This window comes from Peromyscus maniculatus, chromosome 13 (genome assembly GCF_049852395.1).
Source record: "Peromyscus maniculatus bairdii isolate BWxNUB_F1_BW_parent chromosome 13, HU_Pman_BW_mat_3.1, whole genome shotgun sequence".
Taxonomy (NCBI): Eukaryota; Metazoa; Chordata; class Mammalia; order Rodentia; family Cricetidae; genus Peromyscus; species Peromyscus maniculatus.
The window spans coordinates 47,917,373-47,933,568 of record NC_134864.1 but is presented as its reverse complement, the minus strand read 5'-3'; the positions used below and the strand labels follow the sequence as shown (position 1 = coordinate 47,933,568).

Genomic DNA, 16,196 nt, shown 5'->3' with positions numbered 1-16,196 from the left:
ACACTTGGCATCAGTAAATCCCTGTATTGAAACGGGTGTTGCTAAAACACTTTGAAATTATCAAGTCTGCTCTTTAAACATTCCAACTCTTTCCTGTTATTTTGTGAACATAACAAAGGGATTTGCTTGCAATAAACCTTCTGCAAGGACCAAGCTAGTCTACCTCTTCCTACTCTCTAAAGGGATTGTGGATACCTAGATTCACAAAGTATTCACCTAGTGAGCCATAGACTATATTTCTACTTGCCAATGAAATTATTGTTTGGGTGATAGTACTTTAAAATAAAGTTTTAAATATAGCTTTATGGAGATATAATTTCTATGTCATAAAATCAACCTGTTAAAGTTAATATCTTAATCATTCCTTGGTATATTTACAAAGTTGTATAATTATCACCAAAATCCAGTTAAGTCCTTCGTAAACAGGGAATGGGTTAATTTATGGTATCATGCATCTACCTTCTTTAATTTAATAATGTTTTAAGTTTTTTTAATCTACATCATTGCACACATCAGTGGTTCATTCCTTTTTATTGCTGAATATTATTATTTTGGGCAAATCAATCAGCTTTCTTTACTCATCATTGGGTGGATAGTTCATTGCCATGTTTTATATATTATGAATAACACTATTGTGACCCTTCACTTAAATCTTTTATGGACATAGGTCCCCATTCCACTGGTGGATATCCATGAGTAGAATTGCTGGATTGTGTAGCAAATTTATGCCTAATATAAAAAGAACTAAATTTTTTTTCCAAAAATGCTGGCACTATTTTATACTCCCCCAGCAATATATGGGCCTTTGTATCCTCAGGAACATTTTTATTGTTTTTCTCTTTTTATTATAGTCATCCTAGTGGGTGTGAAATGGGACCTGACTGTGGCTTTCATTTACTTTTCCCTGATGACTAAGGATGCTAAGTATGCTTTCATATGCTTATGAGCTACTCAGAAGTACTCTTTTATCAAAGGGCTATTCAAACTTTTCCCACGTTTTAATGGGGGTGTCTAAGTGTTCACTTTTAAGAGTCTTCAATATATTCTGCATATAAATCTCTTATTAGAGAAAAATGCTTCACAGGTATCTCCTTCTAATATCTGAATCACCTTTTCATTTGATGGTTTTTAATTGATTTATCTCTACCTGGCCCTAAACCTGATTATTTAAGGATATTGGTCTTGAAATTTTTCATAGACTTATTGAAAACATAAAGCCCTGTAGAAAAAATTAGAGTCTTCATATGTGTAGGCTTAGTACATATGCATTTATTTATTGGTTTCTATCTTAGTAGGTGGAACAACCATGGTCCCAGATATCTTACTTATCAAATTTGAAGGTACAGCTCGGTTAAGGTCTACGTTCATACTCCAGCTCCTCGGGACAGCAAGCCAAAATACCAATCCAAATTCATTCCATTCCAAGTCATTTACAGTCTACCTTCTCAACGCCTTTCACATCCTTTCTCACAATCATTTAATTCAAGTCTTTACCATTTTCCTGTGTAGATTTCTGCAGCTGCTTCTGGTGGTTATCCCTACATTCAGCATGCATACATTATCTTTTTATTTACTGCCTGTGTCCCTGTTACTGTACTATTTCCAACTGCCCATGGGCTAAAGAGACAAAGGATATGTAACCACAAGTGTCGTAAAAACAGGCATAAGATACCTGCCTTGTACATGGCTACTGAAAGAGAAGAAGTGGGATGAACTGACTATAGCAGTTCTGATGCTGAGCTCCAAGAGGTGGCAGCCCTTTGACTAGAATGCAGCCCACTCTTGGCCACGGCAATTGACTTCTCTTTCTAAGCTATTGGTTCTATCTTCTAAGCCAACTTTCCTTTTCCCAGAAAGGTAGCCTATGTTCACAGCTTATTTCCTGCAATTACCATTTGGGGGAGGGGGCTAGAGAGCCTATTTTCAATTTTTAATGTCTCAGGAAGTATTTTTGTTGACATAATGTTTATTTTTATAGGTTCATTGTGAATTTTATTAGGATCCAGTGGATAGACAAAATCCACATTTCCATATCCCATCTCTATCTTAGACTTCCATGCTCATAGTTTTCTTATAAGTCATTTTATATGCACCCAGAAAAGATAATTATATAATGGTAATGTTTATAAGGATAATAGACTATGAAACTGTATAATAGATAATGTAAAATTATGTAGTGGGTACCATAAAATTATATAACAGATAATAGTATAAAGATAATAGACTATTATATACACATATATGCAAATATATGTAAATAAATATATAGTTATAAATACTAATATACATATATTATAAATATATACATATATATTTGCATCATACTGTCAAGGTTTGTAGAGGGTCTTTGTCAGATTCAATAGTATTCTGAAGTACAACCTTAGATTATTTTGAAGTCTTAACAAGTAACTCTGTAGTTTCACCCTTGGCTTGATTTTTAGACTTTTTTTTAACAATTCTCTGGATTTTATGTTTGCAGTTATCCATTTCTTAATTTTAGCATCATTTGTTCTCTGTAAAAGCTGGGAAATTTCAATATTTATATCTCATATAATAAATCTTTAATAATTCATTTTAAGTTCTTATCTCTTCTCTTCTGATTTACTGTTACCAGCAAACGGAATCCAGGAGGTGTCTTTTAGACCTTATCTGGACATCTCTTTCATTCTGTCACCTAGTTGGGCACATTTGTGTAACGTCCACACCAATGGACACTTAGTCCTGCCTCTACATAGCAAACATTTTCAGCCCCCAACCCCAGTATCATCCTTTTGCTCCACCAGCAGCTTCCTCAAAGTTCAGAAGTTGTATTTACAAATTTTAGAAAATTTACACTAAAAAAATAAAATCACATTCCTCATTTCTTTTTATAGGTTCTACCTGTTCCAGGGTTCTACAGCCATTCCCCATATTAAGGTTTTATTTTGTTACCAAAATATCTTTTGAATTAGCCTCAGTTCCTCAGCATCAGGGTTTCTCTTTAAGGCCACATATGATGTGGAAACCGGCTTCTCTCAAAACAAATTATACAAGAGGGAGAACACCAATATAGAACTTCAGTATTTTTATAGTACACTCTGAAACTCACAGATTGTTGCTTCTATTATATGCTGTGCATTACAACATCCAACCATGGTAGAGTATGGGATTATCCTACACTAGGTTGTAAGGACCAGGAGACAGGGAGCACTGGGAACTCTCTTTACAGGCCAGCTACAACAAACAATATTGATGATAATGTCGCTATCATTTCATATACTGTAAATTTTATTATTACTTTTTCAGTTGTTGAATATGCCTCTTCTACCAGTTCTGAATTAAATTAAAAAATGTTCAATTTGATTTAATATAAGAAGTAATCTCTTACTTCAAATGCTTAGCTTATACCAGATAGTTTTAAAAAATCATAAAAAAGAGTATGAAAATAAAATCTCGAGGCTGTAAGATATCCATATTTTATTTCTTGCAGAGTTTTCTTGACCATTGTAAATATTTAGAGATTATAAGTATAAGCAGAAAATGAAGTTCTTTTCTCTGAAAAATCAAACTGTATTGATTCTAATCTGATTATGTACAAAAACAAAGCTAACTAAACTGTCCCATATTCTTATTTATGAAAGGATGTTGTTTTGTTTTCTGACATTACTGAACTGGAGCCATCTGCCTATCATATATCTGCCTCCCTATGTGTAATCTGCCCATCTATCTGCATTTCTTGATGTAAATACATAAACACACTCTCCCAAAGCACAATACACCCACATTATGTGAACTAGACATGAATCAGTGGCACTTTGAAAAAAAAAAAAAAGAATTGTCTTCTCTCTGCCCAGCTACAGTGGCTGGTTGCCATGGAAATTATGCACAAGTCAGACTGCTTAGCAAATGCTAGTGTTAATGTATCTCCATTGGAGGAGTTCTTGTGTTTATTGGGCTTGAAGAAAGAGCCTTAATAATGAAGCCATGCAAATATCCTAGCCACGAAAGCTGTCTACCTAGATCAAGCAAATCCAGATCACTGTGGCCTGTGCCTTGACCTTAAGTGAACTCAACATCACTCTTCCCTGCACACTGCATTCAGCAGACAAGTAGCTAGTTTTAAAATTAATGTAAGATTACATCTTTAATTACCATATGCATAGATATAATTTATGCTTCATTAAATACTGCAGAGGGTCAAGAGTGATTCCCATATTTCCCTGCCATCATAAGTATTACTTCCCGAATAATCACTTGCTTTCAGTACTCATTAATAATAACTTGGTTTCCCAAAACTGTAGTTGGTTGGGAGTAGATTAAAGCAGTATTACCTTTGTGAAGACCTTTTCTCATCATCATTGCTTATTGTGTACACATAACTTAGTGAAATGCTATTTAAATATATTAGAAATATTTAAATATGTTTATTAAATTATAAATTTATATAAACATATCTAATAAATTATATATTAACTTATAAATATTTATAAATTATATTTATAATTATAAATGAATTAATATTTAAAATAATGAGAAATAAGACATACTCCTCCACTAGGTAAATAAATGCCATTAACTTCTCTGTAACTGAGCCTCTCTTTATTATTTCCATATATATCATTTAGAAGAAAAATTATATTCATATTCAGTCATGAAATTTTCTTTTTGTCCTACCCTCTCATGTTTTAATTTAGTGAAAATGGCTTTTAGCTTCCATTGGTCAGTTAATTACATATGATAATGCTGTCCTAGATGAAATACTTTATCATTTTTACTTTTTAATGACCTCCAACCAGCAGAGTTCACACGTCAAGTTAAATCATATAGTGACTGAAAGAAAAACTAAAGGTATTCGAGGTTCTAATTATTTGCTGCTGAATTCCTTGTTAGTTCACTGTTACTATTTTCAGGGGGTCTTGGGTGATGGGTGGTCATTTTGGAGGTACCAGTGAGTAAGTTCCATGGGATAGGAAAAGAATCGTACTTCCAGGAAAAAAGACCTGCTCAAACCAGACAGTGAGGTGACAGTTGGAGGGATAGAAGCCACTGGAGAGTTTGTGAGGCAGGGGATGTAAAATCCTAACTGCTTGAGAGTGAAAGCAGCGGATGAGAGTCCTGGGATGGAAGCAGCAGTTACAGATAGACTCTGAGGGTAGTGGATGCCGTGAAAGGAATTTACAGATTGACTACGGAGCAGAGAAACACCAGCCAAACAGAGGAAAAAGAATTCAAGGACTTTATTAGAATCAACAAACAGTTCCCATCAAGGGAATGGGAGAGACCCCAGAGATGTGGGTCCACCCTGGTTCTCTAGGTTGGACATTTTATAGGTTCCTGGGGACCCACTTCCTCCAGACTTCTTCCTGGTTGGTCCTGTGGGACTTCCCCTTGCAGGTCTATTTGTTACAAGAGCAATCTCTTAGGGGTAGGGCAAACTTGGGGGCAAGAAACAGTCCTTCTTAAAGGGTCATACCTGTTTCCAAAATCAGCCTAAGTTCCCACTCCCCTTCTTCAGTTTCAAATAGTTTCCTCCATATCAAACAACTGAAATACAAATCTGTGATTACCCTATTTGGGGACACGTTTTATGGTCACAGCCTTATTTATATCCTTGGAGTCTTGCTGTTCTGTAGCCCATCATCCAATCACTGAACTAACAAGTTCTTTTAGAAGAAGAATGAAGGAGGAGGAGGAAGAAGAAGAAAAGAAGAAAAAGGAGGAGGAGAAAAAGAAGAGGAAGAGAAAGAAGAGGAGGAGAAAAACAAGAGGAGGAGAAAGAGGAGGAGGAGGGGGGAGGAGGAGGAGGAGGAGAAAAAGAAGAGGAGGAGAAAGAGGAGGAGGAGGGGGAGCAGGAGGAGGAGGAGGAGGAGGAGGAGGAGGAGGAGGAGGAGGAGGAAGAAGAAGAAGAAGAAGAAGAAGAAGAAGAAGAAGAAGAAGAAGAAGAAGAAGAGAAAAGAGGAGAAGAAGAGGAGGAGGAGGAGAAAAAGAAGAGGAGGAAGAGGAAGAAGAAGAAGAAGAAGAAGAAGAAGAAGAAGAAGAAGAAGAAGAAGAAGAAGAAGAAGAAGAAGAAGAAGGTGGTAGAGGTGATGATGATGATATAGATGTTAATGCCTAGAGGACTTAACTGAACAGTTAGTTAGTCTTTGGTTTCAGTTGAATAAACTCAGTGTGTAGAGAAAGACATAAATTTAGTCATCAGGTGTCCTGGACATGAAGTTGTCGACATAGCATCCCAATTATGGTGTTTCAATTTAGCAGTTGTTTTGAATATCAGTCTAGAGGGACAGAAATCATTCTTTAAATGTTTCTCTAGGGTATTTGTTCTTCAAAATTATTAAGGGTATTTAAGAAATACCTGAGGATACTGTTTAGGACAAAACTTCTCGGGCCTGACTCTTGGAAATTTCAGTTTAGGAAATTTTAGGGGAAACCTTGGTGTCTGTTTTCTTAACATCTTCCCTTTTCTTGTGTTCCTGGGAGACTTCATGGAAGCGGTCCGTTGGTACCTCATATGGCACAATGTTCTAGGGACTGGAAAATTTTAGGATATTACCAAATCTAATAACTAAAGAATTAGAGAACTCTAAGGTATGAAGACAAAGGAAAGAGTTTATGCTAACTACAGCTTGTCCAAGGAAGGAATGATTCTGCTGACCTGCTGAAATCTGCCTTCATGCAGAGGATTAGTCACGGGAAAAAATGGCATTCAGAGACTCTTGTAAATTAGATGACTGTCATGAAGGTTTGAGGACCTGAAATTACACAGCTGGTAGCCAGCCAGCCTCTTATTTTGTCTTTTCTTTCTAGGTCTAACACTGGAAAGAATTCCTGTTCACTTAGGTGTAAATGATAGGCTTATAGGAACCAGTCACATCACGGTTCTTTTAAGGAAGAGAAATGGAATGGGTTCAGGGAGAGGAGAGTGATGAAAGTCTCTTAGAAAGATGTGTAGAAATGAAAGTCAAGGTATTATTTTCCCTCAAGCTAGTGCTGAGGGTAGAACCAGTCAAGGTTCAGAAGGCAATAAAGAGCCCAGTGGACAATTTGAAAAGAGAGTGGAAGAGGTTCTTTACCAAAAATAAATAAGTAAGAGTTGAAAAGGAGTGCAAATACGTTGATCACTGGTACACCAGCGCATGCATAATAGAGGATGAGGTTGGAATAGATAGCACGGTACACACCCGTTATCCCAGCACTCAGGAGAAGCAGGAAGACCCTGAGTTCAAGCCCAGCCTGAGCTACTTAGTGAGTTGGAAGCCAGCCTGAGCTACATGAAACCTTATCTCAAAAACAAAACAACAATGACAATAAGAAAGACCAAGAGGCAGAAGAGGAAAAGGAAACAAAGAAAATTAATTTGAATACACATTAGACAGACATTTTTCAGCACTGTATGGATTTTGCATTTCATTCTAAGGATGATTTAATAGTTTAAGGAATGGAGAACGAGAGAAGAAACAAGGAGATCTGAAGGAAATAATTGTGATTCTCCAAGTGATTTGTGTTGGTCACTAGCACTTGGATGCTGTCTATAGGTAAAGCTGATGAGAAATAGTAGGAAGGAGACTGTAGGACTATATGGTAGATTTAAAATTGAATCTCTGGGACTCTATGATAGATTTAAAGGTGGCCTGTAACTGAGGATCAGAGTATTTTGCTTCCCAATCCAGTGTGTGGGAGAATTTAGGGTTATATAGAAAGCTTATTAAATATAATTTCCATTCCAGTCAATAGTTTAATGTGTTAGCCAGGCAGCGGTGGTGCATGCATGCCTTTAATCCCAGCACGTGGGAGGCAGAGGCAGGTGGATCTCTGTGAGTTCAAGGCCAGTCTAGTCTACAGAGTGAGTTTCAGGAGAGCCAAGGCTACACAGAGAAACCCTGACTCAAAACAAACAAACAAATACAAAAATGAATACTTTAGCATGTGGCATCTGATGTGCTAAAATGTCTTAAATTTAGTTTCCTAATTTATAGTTAAATTATTCAGAATGCTAACTATAAGACAACACTACGGGCTGTGGAGATGGCTCATCAGTTAAGAATCCTTGCCTCCAAACCCAACAGCCTAAGTCTGACCTCTCTAACCCACACAGTAGGAGAGAACTGACAGCCCCAAGCTGTCTTCTCAGCTCTCCACGCCCACGGTGGTGCAAGCACCCACATGCATGCACACATACACAATAAATAAAATGCAACAAAATTTGAAAGAATACAAGATTTTTTTGAAGACAACAATGGCATTCAAAACTTTCATGTACATGGACAGGTATCACTCAGCACACCAGAGGATGTTGTTAATGATAATAAAAACCACAGTGTGACATGCGCTTTGATAAGGGAGTAGAAAGAGATGTGAAAAAGACAAACTATACCAGATGTGACCTGCGTTTGTATTTTTTAAAAAGTATTTCTACAGCCTTCATTTGTAGGGGTGTGTGTGTGTGTGTGTGTGTGTGTGTGTGTGTGTGTGTGTGTGTGTGTGTTTGACTTGTGATTCTTAATGAAACTGTAAAACCAAGGTTCCACCAAACACAAAAAACCCTATTCCATATTATTAATTTTGATAGCAGGCTAACTGTAAGCACATGTCACTTTGTTAATTTTAAACCACTGATAAATTATAGATTGTCAATTCAAGACATGCCTATGACCCTAGCACTTGAGAAGTTGTGTTAGGAGAATCAGAGTTTAAGACCAAACCTTGCTACGTAGGGAGATCTGTCACAAACAAGCAGGCAGACAAATGAACAGACAATGAAATCCCCAAAATAAGGACCTTGGAAGTTCCAGAAACTTACTCTTCACTCTCAGTGGTTGCATTATTTCTCTCTAGAGGTCTTTCTTTGTGTGGAGATAGTGTCAAAACTTCCTTTCTGCATCATCTAACTTGGAAAAAATGGTGCTTGGGGATGGTGCAAGTTTCCAGTTTAGATCCCAGGTGGCCTCAGCTCACATAAAGATGATTTTATTTTGTCATTTATTTTCTATCACTCTTACTGGACTGTATGTTCCACAGGACAGACTTTTACATCCATGACTGTCTTAGTTTGGGACCTGAGTGGCTTCTAAACAAGAGAAATGTATCTCCAACAACCCTGGAGGCTGCACATCCAAGATCAGGATGATGGGTTTGGAGTGCAGACTGCTGGCTTCTGATGTTCCAATGTGATAGGAAGACAGCAAGAGGGCACCCTGAATTCTTTTGTGCAAAGGGCATTGTACCCACTTGTGAAGACTCATGACTTAATTATCCCCAACCCTAATTACTAGCACATTAGGATTTGAAAATATTAATTTTGAAGGACAAAAACATTCAGTCCTATTCTCTTAAGATACTTAACATGGTGTAATAATCTAAGTAATTACTTAAAACTATTTTTTAGTACACTGATCATTAGTCAACGAATATATCACTCATTTAAGTGGAACAATAGCATTCTAGAACTTTGAGAATTTTTAAGTTGCTTTTACAGTCTTACATAGATATATAACTTGAGAATTTTCAAAGTGATTAATTGTAATAATAATCAAACTTTGGTTTGCTTAGAATGTTTCTGGTATTTTTTGTTTGTTTGTTTGTTTGTTTGCTTGCTTGCTTGTTTCTTTGTTTTGTTCCTTTACATAATACCTTCACTCTGAACTTAAAATAGCCCAAGACAAGTAAGGAAGACAAATATTTTTCCCTGCTTTTATTGTAGTCAAACCTGATCACTTAGGAAACAAAATGACTCAAATCTCATTAGTTTCTTTGTCTCTGGCTATCCTCATTGCCCACCACCCAAATTACTCATCATCTCTACCACCCATATATGATGCTCACATTCAACTCATTATTCTTTTTTTTTTTAATCAAAACCTTTACAGGCATTCTTTCCTTTAACTTAAAATACCAATTTGTGAGCCAACCTTACTTTACGTTGCTAATTTCTTACCCCTCCTTCAAAACTCTCAATGTTTCTACTTTTAAGAAATGCTTAACAAAAGTGGAATACACTAGACTAGTTAGGAGGTCATAAGAGTGAACCATGCAAGAGATGAGTGAATGAATGAAGTAAAATAGTGAATGTAGTAAAGTAATAATAAAGCAAAAAAAAAATGAATAAGTAAAAAAGTAGAGCCTGCGGCTAGATTGCGTTCCCCCTTGGGAAACTTGATGAAAGTATGGTTATCTTTCCCCTGTCACTGGGAGCAGGGCCTCTCTTGTGATACCACCGTGCCAGAGGTCACGCTATGCCACCTACTTCGATGTGGCTGTTCTCCGCTGCCTCCTCCAGCCCCACTGGTCTGAGGAAGGCACTCAGTGGTCCCTGATGTACTACCTGCAAAGGCTGCGACATATGCTGGAAGAGAAGCCAGAGAAGACCCCAGATCCAGATATCCCTCTCCTGCCCAGGCCCAGAAGCAGCTCCATGGTGGCGGCAGCTCCCTCACTAGTGAACACCCACAAGACCCAAGTAAGACAAACCTGGTTCCTTGTCACTTGTGCTAGCAACATCAGCTGTAACACGTTCTCTCTTCCCCTTCTGGCTTCAAGTAATTGTGCATTCCCGTAACTATAGCTTGGTGGGTGGCTAACTCTTTTGTCAATGTTCTTTTCTTCTTTTGCCTGGCCAGAACCTTTGGCTATTCTTCAGATCTCTATTTACCATTGACAGAAATAGACCTTTTTAACATATACTTTAGTATAAGCCTTTGTTTAACCAGAACATTGGAAACAGGCTGTTCTGGGAAAAATCAGAGAAATAGTTAGAATAGGGATCTGACATGCAGCCTCATAATTAAATATCATAAAGCAGGAAATTAGCATTTTATAAAATGTCATTAAACATTTTTTGCCCAACTCAACATCTTAAGCATCTCAAAGCTACCATTGGGAATATTACTTTTTGATACTCAGGCTTACAATTTATCATGAATATTGAGAAAACTAACCCAAGTGCACCCTGATGTGGTAACATTCCTATGAAGGTTGTATTCTGATAAATGATGCCCACTTATCAGGAAGCACTTGTTCTTCCCATCTTTCTCATCATCTCCACAAGGTGAAAATATAGAGAAATAATTAGCGTGAAGAACATTCCAGCTATTTGGTTGTAGTTAAACTTGAGTAGGTTGTTTCTGGAAATGTTTTCCTGCACATTCTAAAGACAAGCACTTCTTTGGTCGTAGACATCCTCCTACAGTTAGCATCTCCTTTAATGAGTTATTAACCAGAAAAACTCTCATGTTGTTAAGACCTGGGTGAGTTTGGAAAAGGGGAAAATGATCAAAATATATCATATGAAAAATATTTTATATAAAAAAAATATGTATCTCCTCCTTTTTTCTTAGTACTTTGGATCTGTGGCTAAATGGTCTCTGTTAAAATTTGCAACAGAAGTTATGATTAATAACATTAATAAGAAATATATCTTTGCCACAGCACAATCTAGATTTCAGAAGTTCAAACATGCAAGTTAAAAATTTTAGGGCTCTCAAAACAGGCCTACTGCCATTGAAAAGGTGACACCTCGATAAAATAAATATTTGAATTACCTTAGTCCCTAGTCATAGTCTATGTTTATTGTTTGTTAAGGATCTCACCATGAAGTGTAATGAAGAAGAAAAATCTCTGAGCCCCGAGGCCTTTTCCAAGGTTTCATTGACCAATCTTCGAAGATCTGCAGTCCCAGATCTGTCTTCAGACCTGGGCATGAACATTTTTAAGAAGGTGAGTATTCATTTTGGCATCTCGGTGATTTAGAAAGACAGAGGGGCATGCTGTCTCTTGATCTGTCACAGGATGCAGGAGTAGAAAAGGGAGAAGATATCAGCTTCTAAGTGTAACAGTGACTCACCACATGACTCTGTTACTCAGTGTGTGTGTGTGTGTGTGTGTGTGTGTGTGTGTGTGAGAGAGAGAGAGAGAGAGAGAGAGAGAGAGAGAGAGAGAGAGAGAGAGAGAGAGAGAGAGAGAGAGTCCTATTCTAGATGTTCCACACAGCTATCATGAAGACCCATGCTGGTAATTCAATGTGATAGTGGAGAAAGCAGGGGTGCAATGATGCTACTTTTCACTCCTATGGCTCCATTTCATTTATCAAATACTTTATACAAGTAGTTCTTTTTTCTTTATTAAGAAACTTTTTATTCATTTTACATACCAACCACAGATCCCCCTCTCATCCCTCCTCCTGCCCCCGAGCCTTCCTCTCCAACCCATTCCCTATCCCCTCCTCCAAAAAGGTAAGGCCTCGCATAAGGAGTCAGCAGAGCCTGGTACATTCAGTTGAGGCAGGTCCAAGCCCCTCCCCCTGCATCAAGCCTGTACAAGGTCTCACACCATAGGAAATGGGCTCCAGAAAGCCAGCTCATGCACCAGGGATAGATCGTGATCCCACTGCTAGGAGCCCCTTAAACAGACCCAGCTACACAACTGTCTCACTTATGCAGAGGACCTAGTCCAGTCTCATGCAGGTTCCACAGCTGTTGGTCTAGAGTTCCCACTAGCTTGGCTCGGCTGTCTCTGTAGGTTTCCCCATCATGATCTTGACCCCCCCCCCCCAGCTCATAGAATCCCTCTTCCCCCTCTTTGACTGAACTCCCAGAGCTGTCCGACTGGACTCTGCTTGGTGTTTGGCTGTGAGTCTCTGCATCTGCTTCCATCAGTTACTGGATGAAGGCTCTGTGATGACAGAGTATTCACCAATCTGATTGCTGGGGTAGGCTAGCTCGGGTACCCTCTTCACTATTGCTAGTTGTCTAAGCTGGGATCATCCTTGTGGATTCCTGGCAACTTCCCTAGCACCAGGTTTCTCCCTATCCCCATGATGTCTCTCTCTATCAATATATTGCTTTCATTGCTTTCCCACTGTATTCCTGTTCCAGCTCGACCATCCCATTCCCTTATGTTCGCATCCCTCATCCTCTACCCTCTATTGCTCTCCTCACCCCCAGTTTACTCAGGAGATCTCATCTATTGCCCCTTCCCAGAGCGATCCATGCATCCTTATTTGGGTCCTCCTTGTTAGCTAGCTTCTCTGGAGCTGTGGTTTGTAGTCTGGTTATTCTTTGCTTACTTAATCCAGTGAGAGTCTAGTCTTTAATTTCTTCAGAACAGAAATTAACCCACAGTAGTGTTGGGCAGTTTGCTCATGCTTAATACTAGCCTCAGAAATCAAGACTTTCATCTAAAAAGTTCACATTCTTCTGTACCTGCCACTCTCTCTCTCTCTCTCTTTGTCATGGTGTAGAGTTAATCAACTAGAAAATGATATGTGGGGTGGGGGTGTTTGCGTGTGTGTATGTGTGTGTAGCAGTTTTGTTTTCTCTTTTTCAAAATTATTTGTTTAATTATGTCCACGAAGAGCATAGAAACAAGTATTTACTTGTCTATTAGCTCAACTCGTTACTGAAAAATGAGTTGTGTCTCCTTCACTAATAACACAGCAGTAGGTGCTGACCATCATTCTTCTAAAAACATTGACTATTTGAGAAGGGGGGGAGGAGATATATTTCTATTCTTGCTGCAAATGGGTATTTTTGAGTGCTTTAAAAATCTAAGTGCCTGGCCTGAACCTAGAATAATGTATTCAAAATCAACAGCTAAAAGCTAGATTCATACATAGGTGTGTTTTTAAAGCTTTCCAAGCCATTCTAAATTCTGAGTTACCCTTGATCTTGAATGTCTTTGGCATGAATAATAGACTTGTTCCAATGTCTGTTAGATGTCCTCTTTGACCATCCTTGTGAACAGTGAAGCTGCCAACTAGAACAATGGACCTCAAATTTGGAAAGTAGAGTTGAAAGAGAGGTCCAAGCGGTGTCTAGGGACACTGATCCTCTGTCCCAGTGGTTCTTGACCTTTAGTGTGCATCAGAGATCAAAGGCATCCGCAGGGCTCGTTAAGTCATAGATCACCAAGCTTCTCCTTCTGAATTTTAGATGTTAGGTATGTCTGAGGGTGAAGCTGCAAGCTTGTGGTTTTTTGGTTTTTATTCTGTTGTTGTTGTATTTTACATACCAACCACAGTTTCTCCTCCTCCTTTCCTCCCATTTCCTCCATCCCACCCCCTTTATACCACCCCGTCTACTCCTAAGAAAGGGTAAGTCCTCCCATGGTGGGGTCAACAAAGCCTGACATATCAAGTTGAGGTGCAAGCTTGCGTTTTTTTAACAAGTTCCCAAAGGACGCTATGGCTGATGGTTCAGGGTTTTCTCTGTGAGAACCAAATGCTCAAACTCACTCAGCAGAAAGACTTCTAGAATGTATAGAATTTTGCTTTGTTTTGCCCCCTCCACTAAGACCCTTGTGACATGTTCCCCGTTTATTGGATGATACTCAGTGATGCCCTGCATGTCCTCTTCCTCAAACATCTCCTGTGTTTCCTCTTACATCTGCTTTGCCCTGTGTCTGCCTTCATCTCTCATCCTTGCAGTTCAAAAGCCGCAAAGAAGACCGAGAGAGGAAAGGCTCCATTCCATTTCACCACACCGGGAAGAGGCGGCCTAGAAGAATGGGTGTACCGTTCCTGTTGCATGAGGACCATCTGGATGTGTCACCCACCAGAAGCACATTCTCATTTGGAAGTTTCTCTGGGCTTGGAGATGACAGGAGAGGCATCGAAAAGGGAGGCTGGCAAACCACCATCTTAGGTGACTACAAAGATCTTCCCAGTAGCCCACAGCCCAAGTGACCTATTGGTGAATGTGCATTTCAGGATCCCTCCCAAATCTGTCTTTCTTGAAGAGTTTCTTCAAGAACACCAGACCCAATTGCAAATACCCCAGCATTAAAATAATGTGGAGTTTTCACAACCAAAGAAATGCAGATAATTTAATTAATTATGCAAGATTTATCTATGATTATCCAGTAAGAGCTGTATTTCTTTGATCCTTATAGATGCAGAAACATGGCCATAGAGGATTCTGTATATTAATTTTCATCTAATGACAGACTTCTACTTAACTTCCATTTAATAAAAGAAGGAAAGCAAAGGAAATAGGAACCCAGTCCCCCCACCCCCTTGGGTGGCATATTAAGAAGGGAAGCTTCAAATCAGAAGCCGACAGCCAGCAAGCGGGGACAGATGGTCCCTGACACTTGTCTTAGACTGAGGCTGACCTTGTCGCAGACAGTCTCATCAATCATATTGACCTTGACTATTCCCCAGTCAAGTCCAATTCTTGCCATTTTGATTGAGCTTCATGCTCATCTTCGTACCCTCTGTATTGCTGTCCTCTAGAACAAACAAACAAAAAAAAAAAACCAGACAAACAAACAAAAAACCTCTCCGAAGAGTCTTCTAGATTTTAAAAGCCTCTTGTGATACTCTCGTCCATCTCAGGGAAATTGACCCGGCGGGGCAGCTCAGATGCCGCCACTGAAATGGAAAGCCTGAGTGCCAGACACTCCCACTCCCATCACACCCTGGTGAGCGACCTGCCAGACCACTCCAACAGCCATGGAGAAAACACGGTCAAGGAAGGTGGGTCCAGCATGAATGGTAGGCAATTGGCAGGACGGGGAAAGAGTGCAGATTTCCTTCATGGCTTCCCGTTCTTAAACTGGCACCCACATATCCTAGTTAGGGTTTTTAATGGTGTGATGAAATACTGTGACCAAAAGCACCTTGGGGAGGAAAGGGTTTATTTGGCTTATGCTTCCATATCACTGTTCATTATAGAAAGAAGTCAGAACAGGAACTTTTCTGGGGCAGTAACCTACAGGCAGGAGCTGATGCAAAGGCCATAGAGGAGAGTTACTTACTGGTTTACTCCTCAGGACTTGCTCAGCCTGTTTCTTATAGAACCCAGGACAAAGAGCCTAGGGATGGCACCACCCATATTGGGCTGGACCCTCCCCCATCAATCACTAATTAAGAAAATGCCCAACAGGCTTGCCTACAGCCTGACCTTATGGAGAAATTTTCTTAATTGAGGTCCCTTCCTCTCAGATGACTTTAGCTTGTGACAAGTTGACGTAAACTATCCAGCACACCATGTTGATTGTTCTCTGCATCCTTATATTTTCAAAACCCTGCACCCTTTCAGAAATTGGCTCAGAAACTTACTTGTTAGCTATTCTTAGCACAGCTTTAGTAAGTAGCAGGGGATGTTGGACACTACTTGATGAGCACCATACCTCCAGGGAAAGAGCAAGGACAAAGCAGTCATACATATTTTAAAAGATCACAAGCCCAAAGGCTGGAGAATGTCTAGACTCATTGCTTGTCC

General features: G+C 39.1%; 1 protein-coding gene across 12 annotated transcripts in view; it reads left to right on the top strand.

The window, feature by feature from the left end:
• Positions 1-16,196, top strand: part of Unc80 (unc-80 subunit of NALCN channel complex) — a 182,610-nt gene that overhangs the window by 21,123 nt on the left and 145,291 nt on the right. For all 12 annotated transcript variants that reach the window (XM_076550199.1, XM_076550201.1, XM_015993863.3 and 9 more), the window contains exons 8-11: positions 10,174-10,435; positions 11,557-11,691; positions 14,399-14,615; positions 15,308-15,448. In XM_076550199.1, coding sequence (XP_076406314.1) covers positions 10,174-10,435; positions 11,557-11,691; positions 14,399-14,615; positions 15,308-15,448 — 755 coding nt within the window. The remainder of the gene's footprint in view (positions 1-10,173; positions 10,436-11,556; positions 11,692-14,398; positions 14,616-15,307; positions 15,449-16,196) is intronic.